This window comes from Perca fluviatilis, chromosome 12, assembly GCF_010015445.1.
Source record: "Perca fluviatilis chromosome 12, GENO_Pfluv_1.0, whole genome shotgun sequence".
Lineage (NCBI taxonomy): Eukaryota > Metazoa > Chordata > Actinopteri > Perciformes > Percidae > Perca > Perca fluviatilis.
In genome coordinates this window covers 22,935,055-22,947,678 of record NC_053123.1, presented here as the reverse complement: position 1 = coordinate 22,947,678, position 12,624 = coordinate 22,935,055, and the positions used below count along the sequence as shown (strand labels likewise).

Sequence of the window (12,624 nt, the reverse complement as noted above, 5' to 3'; positions counted from 1 at the left end):
GAACTGTCTTCTTCTCTTTCACTCGTGCTCTCCCACAATAGCCTATCCACCCGTCCCCAGGGAAACACATGAATATGGAGGAGGCTGCCCAAGAAGCACATGACACTCTCTCCTTTCACTCATTTATTTATATATGGATACCTGGAATGGAAGCGACAGGCACTCCCATCCTCCGCCCTTACACTTCACTTTTCTGATGCTCTTTGGATGACTGCTTGTGTAAATGTGGATACTAAATTACATAAAGCAAATCTTTCTACACTCACAGTGCACACGTTCAAATAAAAAAAAGGAAGAAATACAACAACACAGTTGACTGATGTGTTTCAAAGAAGTGCTGTCAGCTTCTGTTGCACTGCAATTGCACTGCAGATGTCCTTTAGGGCACATGTGTTGTGTCAAAACAGAATGCACATTCTTCCTCTATGTGGCCAAACCGGCGTGTAACTCAAGAAGACTACAGACTGCTTTGTTTTTCACAGACAAACATGCAAAGTCTGTGTTCCTGTTGACAATGGCTGACCTCCTTCTGGAACCAGCTGTTCTGTCCACTGTGCAGAAACACGTGCATGCATACAATACAAACACACATACACCGGAGGATTAATACTTACAGACGTGCACACATACTTTTTCACACGCTCAGTCACATACACAGCGTGCACGCAGGAGCACAGTTTCCACATAGCACTTTGCACACAGAGAAGAGAGTGTGTGGGCAGGTCCTGGCAGGGTATTGCTAAGCCTGGCTAGTGATTTCTCTCCATAGTGAAAGCTTGGGCAGTGAAAGGTTGGGTCCTGCCAACCTCTGTTCTCCTCTGACCACCCGGTGCCCACGTGTGGCACTCAGGGGCATGCCTGTCCCTTTCAATAACCTGCATTGAAACCTGAGTCCTCCAGTGTGTGTATGTATGTGCGTGTGTGAGAGTGAGTGAGTGCATGTGTGTGTGTGTGTGTGTGTGTGTGTGCGTGTGCGTACGTGCGTGCATGTGTGTGTGTGTCTTCCCTGAAACATGGCAACCTCTACTTGTACCACTGAACAAGCACAGCCAGAGAACGAGTCTTTACCACAATGTGTTGCATAGTGTCACCACAATAGCTCATTTAGCTTCATTACTGTAAATGTTCACACAGCCAGCAATGCTGAAGCAAACAATACAATGTCTTGTACATACAAAGTACTTTCAACCCCGTAAGCTGGACTGTTACCACCAAAACCCAGCCAGCCGGGGTCGGGCTACCGTCAGCCACAGCCTTGTTAATGTTGCTTCATCATTAGCAGGATTCTCACAGAGTCCCGGAATACTTTCCTCACAGTTAGTCTAAATAAAAGTCCTGTGGGCATTAACTTGAGTGTGGCCAGGCTGCTGGTTATGACTGTTCTGGGTTTATGGGCAGAAGAGTATGAGGGCAAGGCTGAGCCAACTGTTTCTCTGCGCCTGATTTCCTGTTTCTGATCAGGACACCGTAAGCTGTCATCCACTGGAGAGGGAAGTCTTTACATTCAACACAGATGGACTGGCACCACAGGAGTTGTGATGTCTGGGCATAAACTATGTCTGAGCCATATGCATTTAGGCTTATAGATGCACTCCCACGCATATTCATCCAAATGAGGAAGAGCAGTTACAAAAGCACACAGAAGTGCACAATGCTAGGTTTTATACTGGGTTTATATTTAAATGATGCTCTCATCTATGGTGACTAACAATAAGCAATGTCAGGAAAAACATTTTAAACTCTGTACTCTGAACTCTGTAATGCCATGTCAGATCTTGTACATACATACTTGTTTATACAAACTTTCTAAAACGTGCTGCCAAAAAAATGCTGCCAATTTTTATAATCCCTCCTCAAATAGTCATCCCTTCTTTAAATTAGATATTTTCTTTTAGGACCCAGAAACTCAACAGCTTGATAAACAATGGCTAATGGCAAAGAAAAAAGAGACTATTGGTAGCCCAGAATTGGAACTAGATACAATGCAGAGGGACAACATCTTCAAATAAAATCTCCTAATAAAGATATGCATATACATGAATTCTAAGATGGCAGAATATTTTCCCTAAAAAATATCTTCAATAACGATTAAAGTGTTTCTATAAGCAGTGACATTTTACATGGTTGGTGAGTTACTATAAGATACCATCAAGCACTTAATTTAATAAATATCTACATTGTGATGTAACGGTTTACTATTTGGGTGAGTGATAATGTGAAGAAAAGTTCTCCAACTAATATAGAAGAACAAATTTAACCTCCCATATCACTAAATTAACCAGCTGCCAACAGTACGGAGAAGACCATACTTCCCAAACATCTTCCTGTGACAACACAGAACAGAAAAAAACAGCTCAAGACAAAGATACGAGGTTTTTTTTTAGAGCTGTTAGTGTCAGTAGAGGAGAAAAGGTCAGTATGGAGACCAAACATTTCCCACACACACGTGTACAGATCATGATACTCACTCTTGTACGGCGCGGGCTATAGACAGCGCAGTGGAGCCGGTCTCATTAACACTATCCAAGGTCACGTTTGGCAGGTCGTCGTCATCGCTGTCACTCTTGATCTGCCTTGGCGACAGGCCGTTGGGGTCTATGTGTGCTGTGAGGAAGGGAAACAGACACGGGAGTCAGTGGGTAAATGTCCAAGTTAAAAGTATGTGTGCATGCACGAGTGCCACTCTGCTCTCTGTTCCCCAACATGTGCAACTGACAGAGAATCATATTCATGATAATAACTCTCACATAAAACCCTGAAGACAACACAAACATCTAAATGCAGCCGGTTCCCAATGTATTCATTTTTATAGAACATCCTGATAATTAGCAAGCTAGCTTTGTCCCTTTTTTTGATTCTTTTCTTTTGCACAGTAGCCAAGACAGAACATTTGAGTGGCCAACATGCTATTAACCATGAGCCTCTGAGCCAGTGAGCAAAGGGGTTTCTGTCTCTTCAGCTGCATGACAAAGTAACTTCTATTCCACAAATTGTGACAACTTCTCCCATGGACAACTCATTGGATATATTGCCAGAGCCTGCAGCCATTCTGTCCTCTCTGTCTGCAAGGACACAGGCTGCGATCCTGGATAACTCAAGAGATGAATGTCAAAAAACAAAAACAAAACTGTCAAAGAAAAGTTGCTGGAAATGCACTGGATCGAACGCTGATTAAGTTACAAAGGTATTTAGAAAAATACAGAAGAATACTTAACTGCTACAATTGCTCTTGTTTCTGAAGATGTAATCGTCACAAACACAGAATATATAGTACATAGATACATTTTCCACTGAGTTCAGCGACATCCCCAGTTATTGTACGCCTGGTGCTTTTATAAAAGCTATCAGGACTTCACCTCCTCTGTTCTCTCAGCCGAGACTGTGGCCATAGTGGCCCATAATAAGGGTCTAGAGTTAGGAGCAGACATGGTGTTATTACAGGGGGGGAGGGGGGGGGGCACAGAAATAATGCTGTAACTCTGTTATGCTTTAATGATTTCTAAGTGTTGTCGTAGACTTAGACATGCAGAGTGGTCACCAGCTCGCCTACCCAATGGAAAACCTGTAATTAGTTGGAAATGCATCGTGTGTTGAAAAGGGGTATTTTGAGCGAGGGACACAAAGGAGGAGTGGTGGAGAGGTGGGCAGAGCACCGGATTTCTTTCTTTCTCTCCTGTTGTTTCCAGTCAAGCCCTGTTTCCATGGCAACCTCCTGTCGGAGACAGGGAGACAGCAGTGAAAAGAAGGGTACCCGCCCTCTCTTAAAAAGGATGGCCAACCTGTGTGTGTGCGTGTGTGTATGTGTGCGTGCGGTCGCGTGTTTGTGTGTGTGTGTGTGTGTGAGTGTGGGTGAGTGGAAGTGTGTGTGTGTGTGTGTGTGTGTGTGTGTGTGTGTGTGTGTATTTGTATGCATGGAAGTGTTTTTGTATCTATGTTGAAAGCTTCAGTATGACTGAGACTTGCATCATTGCACATGATTGTTCGGTTCGTATCAAGTCAAACAAGGTAAATCTGGGCTGTTGACCCTCACATTAAACTTCATATGGGGGGGAGTGGGCTTTAGATAGATAACTCTCCTGAACTCATTTTTCCAGCCATCACAAAAATGGTGAAACCCTTAAAGGAAAAAACCCTGATAAGATTAGACCAAATAAAAAATCATATCCAAACAATAATAATAATTACATCTTGTAGCACTTTATTTTTCATTAGACTTGGGGATTTTTTATGTAAATGTTCACATTAAATCATTTTAAGTGCAATAAATAGCTAAATGTTCCATTTGTCTACTGGTTGCGATCTCATTAAAAGTGACTGTACACACAACATTCAACACTCATTTACCCCATTTCCTTAGTGTTTTGTGCTTTCAGAGCCGGGCAAAACTGATGTTGGACTGTGTATTTGTGTGCATGTAAGTGTTTGTGTAAGTGCCACCAATCTTCAATATCCATCCACACCCTGTTATGCAAGTCTTGTTTTTCCTGTCCTTCCTTCTTTCCTTTTCTCTCCTTGGAGCAGACATAAAAACGCCCATCTCTAAGGGGACCACCCCACCCAGCCGACTAAATGTCTTTCTGACTACATGCTCTAATTACACATGTTTGCTTGTATGTACAGTACATGCACGGGTGTGAGTTAAAGTCTAAGTGTGTCTGTCCATCCTGCAGGGAGTAACAAGAAGCAACCTCTTTTAAAACCAACAGTTGGCTTGTGTACAGCTCAGAGTTGGACAGAAACACCTACTGTAGGCTCACTCCCAGTGGTTGGCAGTAAAACCACACCCAGTGAGAAAACCAATAACACAGTCTAGGCGAGGCCAGCGAGGTCTAATACTCAAACTGCCCCGGATGTTTGCTTCTTGATAGAAAGAAAAGCAACAACGGGTGTGGCCCTGTTTACCTGCACCTGAGGCTGTAAGCAACCAAGCAAAATCTCGGTCAGTTAAAGATGGGAGAGCCTTTCAACTTGTAAACCACATCTTCACTCTGAAGGGGGAACATTATGGCCCGAGGGGCCGTCTCTGAAAGAATGCACACACAGTCAGCTTTCAAAGCATTGTGTCTGCAAGTTCTTTGACAGAAGACAGGACATCTGGGCAGACAAACTTACCATCATGAACAGCCTGCTATTGGGATATATCAAGCCCCATCACAGTTATTGCAGCCATTTTTTCACTGCCTGATGCCAGCATGAACCTGTCTTTGTTGTCCCTTGTTTTTGATCTAGTCTAATCAAACATAGACCATTTATTTTATTCAATTTCTGAAAAGGTTTCCAATTAATTTTTTGGGTGGTTTTATTATTTATTTTGGTAAGGCTTTTAAGGCTTCGCAAGAATATAACCAAGGTGTATTGTGATGGTTAACAACTGATAACTGAAAATATTCAACCATATAGATTCAGGTGAATATTTAGGGCCTGAGCGCCAACAGCAGCGAAGGCCCTATTGAAACTGAAGGAATTATTAGTCTTCCGGCAAATTAATCACCTTTTTGAGGGGCTTAACATACTCAAAAGCTCATAAAAATTGGCGGCCGCATCAAGCCTGGTGAATATTTACGTATTTTAAGGGTTTCGGGAATAGGCACACAAAAATGGCTCGCTAGCACCCCCTACAAAACTTAAAAAATGGATCCCCTGCAGTACAAAACGTGGTACACATATGTAGCATGTCAACACGTACAAAAAAGCTCATTGGAGCCATACCCTAAACCCAACAGGAAGTCTGCCATTTTGAATTGAACGTTCGCCATTTCCACATGTCGTACTTTAACGAACTCCTCCTAGAGATTTCATCCGATCAACTTCAAATTTGGTCTGTGCCATCTTAAGACGTTAAAGATGAAAAGTTGTTAAAAGAAAAACTTTTCGTCATAGGGCATGGCTGTGGCGGGGTGGCCATTTTGTGCGTTTTGCCATTGAAACAGGAAGTGGGTGTAACTTGAGTGTACGTTGTCCAACTGGCTCGCAACTTTTCAGGATTCATAAGAGTCCAACCCTGACAACATCTACAGGCCGATATTGGCTCAAAGTCATAGCGCCCCCTAGTGGCAACAGGAAGTAGACCTAAAAGTCAAGGTGCTATACTTTAACGAACTCCTCCTAGAGATTTCATCCAATGGACTTCAAATTTGGTCTGTACCATCTCAACAACTTAAAGATGAAAAGGTATTAAAAGAAAAACCTTTCATCAAACAGTGTGGCCGTGGCGTGGCGGCCATTTTGAGCATTTATCGATGAACCAAGAATTTTGTAACAGGTCTAAAACTATTGACATAGTCTCGTGGCAACAGGAAATCTGCCTTATATGACAAACATCATCCAATTTACATGAAACTTATAATGTGTGGTATGTGATACTGAGCCGCCCCCTATACTTTAACCACACCCCCCTCTTATGGCTTTTGAACCGTTTAAGGAAGAGTCTTGTGTGAGGTATCACTGAACTCAGCAGAGACTTCCTTCTTCATTGGTGATGGTTTGGCCCGCCCCCTATGCTTAAGCCATACCCCTTTCATAACTGGTGACCCATTTAAGGTAGAGTCTTGTGTAAGGTATCATTGAACTCAACAGAGAGTTTCTTTTTGATTGGTGATGGTTTGACCCGCCCCCTATGCTGTAGCCATGCCCCTTTTTATAACTTATGACCGGTTTGATATAGACCCTTGTGTGAGGTATCATTGATCTCAGCAGAGAGTTCCTTCTTCATTGGGGATGGTTTGCCCTGACCCCTGTGCTTTGGCCACACCCCCTTTCATGGCTAATGAACTGAAGTAGTGTCTTGTGTGAGGTATCACTGAACTCAGCAGGGAGTTCCCTTTTCATTGGTGATGATTTGTAGTGTCTGAGTGCTAATGCACGGTCGCAAGGAGTGGCGTCCGCCAGTAACCCCGACGTGCGCAGAGGAGCAAGGGCCCGTCCAACGCTGCTTGCAGCTTTAATTTCTAATTGAGGTTTCTCAGTAGGTTGGGATAAAAGTCTATAAAAGTTGGAGAAAATTCAGACAGCTTATGTTGCTATGTAAAACTAATATAATCATAATGCATCATCATTTCCTCTACAGTTCTATCAGTGCTTAAATAGCTGCTGAAGCACCTTTGAGTTATAGCGTGTCTAACTGGAATTGATGAAAGAGGTTTCATAGAAATACCAAAAGAACAAAATCAGCCATATGAATATGGAGAAAATTCAGTGAGCATGGTCTCACCTTTGCCATGGTTTTTCACCTCGTCCAGCAGAGGTAGCATGATGGCGTTGTTGAGGCTGGAGGGTGATCGAACGGCAGTGGTGTACATGAGTGGTAGTGACTGTACCACGACAGGGATGCGGTGAACATGGCTGGCAAGCTTCCCCGCTCCCTGCAGGCTCAACGGGCTGGATGGAGGTGGCGGCACAGAGTGCAGAATGTGCAAATACGGCTGACCTCTCAGCCCGGTTCCAGGGGTTAGCACCGATGAGGCTGAGGTGATAACCGATGGAGAGGAGGAGGAGGAGGAGGATGACGACGATAAAGAAGACGGGGAGAAAGCGTATCTGAGAGGGGAGGATGACGAGGTGGTGGTAGGGGTGGTTGATGAAGAGGAGGGGCGGGGTTTGTTGATTGACAGGTCGACAGGCTCGGTCTGTGTGTGGAAGTGCAGGTCGTTAGCGAGCAGGTCTTCTGGAGGTTCGTGTTTAACTCTGCTGAGGAAGAAGGGAACGCCGTCCATTGCAGAGTAAGGGCGCACTTTAGGTGACTGTTGAAGTAGAAGAGAAGCATTGATGTTAGATTTCTTTTCTCCAGTGATTCATTTTTGTCATTTTAATGCCTTAAAAAGGTGCACTAGACCGCAACACACAACAGGGAAGAATGAAAAAAGTGAAACACCTGTATACAATTAATGTATTCATGGCACAACATATATATGTAACATTATATGACTAGCCCTGCAATAATTATACTCTGCTCATTCAGTCAGGCCAGAAAGTGACGTGTCAATGAATTCATGTGAAGGATGTTTGTTTTTGTGCTAGCATTCAGCTTCAGGAGCAATAATACTGCATGATAGAGATATGTCAGAAAGCTACATGCAGTGACATTTATTGAGAAAGGAGCAATTGATTTTCTCATGTTCATTCAAGCATTCAACTCCTCCTTGGTTAGCACTATGTCATACGCAGATGAAACAGGAGTAGATAGTGTCTTTCACACTCGCCTCCTTTCACTGTCTACTTTGTGTTTCTCCTTTCTCTTGGCGTGGGTTGCTCTCTCTCTTTTCCTCCTGTTTTCCATCACTCCCACAGAAAAGCAGCTCTCTTGGCTCCCCTTCTATCTCTCCTAAATCTCCTTTGTGACGGTGGAAAAACATCATATGGGCTCAATTTCCTGACCGTCTCTCTCTGTCTCTCAGCGATGGGCCTCCTAAGGCCAACGCTGGTGGCTCAGTGTATCCCTCAACACATCTTTCACTTAACACCAAGCAGACTGTAACACAACCGCTCCGTCTGCACAAGTTTCAGGAACCTGTTTACTTGGAAAAGATAATGAAGAACATATACAGTAGAGAAGTGACATTAACCCTGCTACTAGTTATTTGTTTCTCCGGACTGCCGTACTTTTGGATCCTCTTTGATATCACATTTTCTTATAATGTCAAAAGAACCATGTTACATGTGATGTAGCAGATCTAGACTCACTATGTTTGATGTGGGAGGGGTGCTAGAGTGTGTGGTGAGTGGTGTTCATCCTCACAGTGGAGCCTTTCAGAGGCTGAGTCACAGTTTGGGCCATCAGGGAGCGAGTACATCCAGGATTTTTACTAATCATACAGTAAAAGCTCATTAAAGTAAAGGGAAACACTTTACCTATCTTACACAGCTGCAGCAGATATTAAAAAACATTCTGTACTGAGGATTTTCATCCTGAGTTTTGTTTTTGAGACTTACATTTCTTTCCCCTTATGTAATGCTGGCTGAGAGTGGATCTGTGGTGAATTACGAATTTTTGGTGTGTGAGTGTGAGTGTGTTCTTTTATGTAGTAGACTGCTATTTTTACTCCAGACTTGTATACTTGTTTTCGGCCTACAGGAAATGTTACGGCCCTATGAATCAAAAAGTGCTTCTCCCCGTGTAACTCCTCCTCAGTTAGAAAACAAACCCTACCCCATGAAATATGCCCTCTGATGATCTCTGGGCCTTGATGGGGTTCATCGCAGGGTCAGTGGTGTCAAGATCAGGGTTCACAGCACATTATGGCCTGCTTCTTAATACCACCCACCAAGCATTTTAGTGTGTTTTTTACATTTAACTTTAATTATGGAATTATGTTCTTAAGGCTTTTTTCTTTCTTTACATATAAGAATATAAACAGCCTTATGTTACACAACTGAAAAAAAGCTGTTATTTATGTTGTGCTGTGGGGAGAAATCCTTGTGCCTCCTTTGTGGAAACTTCTAGCAGCACAGTGAAATCAGAGACACTTCCCTCAAGAAATTGACCATTTATAGCACATAGTTAAACAGTAATATTTGGCAGAAAAGGCCCATGCTCTTTGAGGGAGCTCTCAAAATATCCAATGAAGATTCTGCTGGGAGAACTAATCTCCCTTAATAAAGATAATAGATAACAAAGTCAACAATAGTAAAGGCTTCAACACAACAGGAGGAGGCTCGGGTGGAGGACGAAGCTGTGGCAGCAAATGGCTACCTGTAAGAATAGGATTGGATTTGAATAGTCCGTTCGTAGCCATGCAGCTATTGAAAGAGCCACTGATGGTAGAGCATGAATAAAGCAGCTGATGCCAATCAGCTGATGCAAGCTCTACTTTCCGCCGGAGTTAACACGATGCTCCATTTTCGAGTTGCAAATGTCGGCTGTCCACTCATAAAGCTAATATGTCCCTTGGGCGATTGTTAGGTCATGACTCTGATGGGTGGAGAATCATATGACACTGAGTTTGTAGAGTAAACATTAGCTGCGCTCACTGGTATTTACAATATTCATAAGCTTAAAAATGCAGAGATTTCAGTCACCATTAGCAGAGTCTGTAACACTTTACTTTAAGTCACTTTAATTTTTAGATATCTTCTTGAATTCTCCTTTTAAGGGTATTTCCATGTAACTGATCCCAATGTGTTTCATATCAAAATGTTCAGAACAAAATCATACTCATACACTCACTATAGTGACGCCCAAAATTGTTCCAGAGCAATGTATAAAGAGATAATTTGGCCCTAAAGCGGAACTATTTCTGAAATCTCTTGTGAAAATAACAACATAGCCGTGGCTGGGTTGGCTCAGTTGCTCAGGCGCACATATACATAGAGGATTATGCCTCGATGCAGAGGTCCAGGGTTCGAGTCCGACCTGTGACGATTTCCTGCATGTCTTCCCCCTCTCTCTCCCTTTTATCACCTAGCTGTCCTGTCCATTAAAGGCGGAAAAGCCCCAAAAAATTATCTTGAAAAAAAGAAGAAGGAAATCACAACATACCCACATTGTTTTGGTGCTTGAAATGAGATTACAAAAGTCTTGGGTTCACAAAAGTAGCGTAATACATGAATAAATATATTAAATTTCGTTAATATTTTAAAAAAATTTTTTTTTTGAAGTATACAAACATTTAACCAATGGTCATAACCATTAAAAGTATATAAAATAAGGTGTTGCAGCAGTCTAGTCTAGTTTATTCTAGTCTCTCTTCATAAAAAAAATCCCTCCCTTAGGCTATCTAAATTCTCATTTGATTTTATTCCAGCCTGTAAATGTATCTACAGTTGCCGCTTTACCTTGAGAAACCTTTCAAAAGAAATATCATTTAATTGATAATATGCATGTTTGTGATGTAAAATCATCTATGCTTCTCCTGCATCAACTCCCGCATCAACTGCCTTTCTTGAAAGACCCTCAGGCTATCATCCAGCTGATTTTGCACAGAATCTCTCTGTGTTTGCATGTTCTGTATAGGATGTGAGTGTCACGGACCGCCTCGAGCTATACTGCCTCAAGGCTTCGAAGGCATTAGATCCATTGAGGCTGATCTCAGTGTAGAAATCTCGTCTTTCTCAGTGAGTGCTCTTAGAGTGTGTCTAGTTGGCTACGAAAGTTCTGCCGTATTGCCAGTTCTCCCTAACACTGAAAGAAGGCAGAGGAAAAAGAGAAAACTGAAGAAAATATACTTGTGCCAACCACAAGTGGAATCTGAATGCTGTTCAGTAACATTTCATCATCAACAGATAGGTTGTTGAACTCTGATTGGCTGAGCCATGTTTGAAGCTGTTGTAGCAAACACACACCTGAAACAATTAAATATTTGATCTGTAATTGTCTGCTCAAACTCAAAATTCCTCTTACTGTACTCCAGGTCTCTCTGACCCATCGCATGTCCTATTGCCAAATCAGTAAACTAGGTTATGGTTGTTCTTTTAGCTAACACAAATGCAACTGCCTTAATATACATAAAAGTAATGTTAGCTTGTTAATCAAGTGAAGCGGTGGAGAAACATTGAAACATTAAAGCTATAGTGTGTCGTTCCTGCCGCCCCATGAGGAATTCTAAGTAATGACAACAAAACTGTTGGCGCGTCCACATGATACAAGCCTTCCGCACCACTCCCCCTAGAAGCCAAGGAGGACACAGAGGATTAAAAAAACATGATGGACTCTTCAGAAGAGGTAATTATCTTCACTCGAGTCTCTGCGCAGGAAAGTCACCGGATGACACAATCTTCTGAACATAGCCATAGTGAGAAATACAGAGAGTTGTGTGGAGCTGATAGTCTTAATTAGTTTTGTAGCAACTCATGTGGCAATGCCTTGAATGTAACAGACGTTCATTAATATCAAAAAGTTACACACTAAAGCTTTAATACTCCATTGTAATATATTTTTATTTAGAATTTTTGAATTTGAACAAATTACGTGTTAGTTTGGATTTGTTCACTGAAAAAGTGACAGCGTGAATGTTGTGGCAAAGCATCTGAGAGAACGGAATTGAAGATGGGAGAATGCCACTTTTCATTTGCATAAAAAATTAAAAAGTGTCAGACTCACTTTCATTGTAGCCTTTCTGTTTGTTCGTGGAGTGATCATGATCATGACATATGGAATACAGTCAGTTACTGACAACCTGTTAAAATTGGCCAATCCTGTGTTGCTCCTGTGTAAAAAGAACACTTGTGTGGAAAGGTCAAAACAACAGAGTGTGTCTTATTACACAAAAGTGAAAACAGAAAGTTATTTGCATATTGGAGTTAGGTTCTCAGACACATCTCAACCAGCACAAATGGAAAACTTAAGCCACCCCCTGCTCTCAGTTTGACAGATATAAACACATGTATGCGCTCAAACCTACACATTCTCACACACGCTGACACACATATAAAGATATGCTCGACCCGCCTGCCTGCCTCTGTCCTCATGCCATTGTCTTTATTAGGGGATACTGGTTAGCAGGGCAGATTTTCCAGCCCCTTGCGGGCAAATTCTAACAAGGCAGACCATTTCCAGCAAGCCCTTGGCCCCCCGCCACCCAAATGAAGACCACATTTCTGCAGCAGCCTAAACTGTCTGTCTGCGTCTGCCGTCTAAAGGGAAGCACAGTCTGTTCGGGTAAGATTGGATCTCAGTGCACTCAAAGCAGC

At 42.5% G+C, this 12,624-nt stretch overlaps 1 protein-coding gene across 6 annotated transcripts in view; it reads right to left on the bottom strand.

The window, feature by feature from the left end:
* The window catches only part of klf12b (Kruppel-like factor 12b), a 46,554-nt gene that overhangs the window by 13,076 nt on the left and 20,854 nt on the right, over positions 1-12,624 (bottom strand). For 4 of the 6 annotated variants that reach the window (XM_039817666.1, XM_039817667.1, XM_039817668.1 and 1 more), the window contains exons 3-4: positions 7,211-7,739; positions 2,469-2,604 (exon numbers count right to left, since the gene is read on the bottom strand). In XM_039817666.1, the coding sequence (XP_039673600.1) occupies positions 2,469-2,604; positions 7,211-7,739 (665 nt within the window). Of the gene's footprint in view, positions 1-2,468; positions 2,605-7,210; positions 7,740-12,034; positions 12,141-12,624 lie in introns of all 6 variants that reach the window. The other 2 variants (XM_039817669.1, XM_039817670.1) reach the window with 2 other exon arrangements.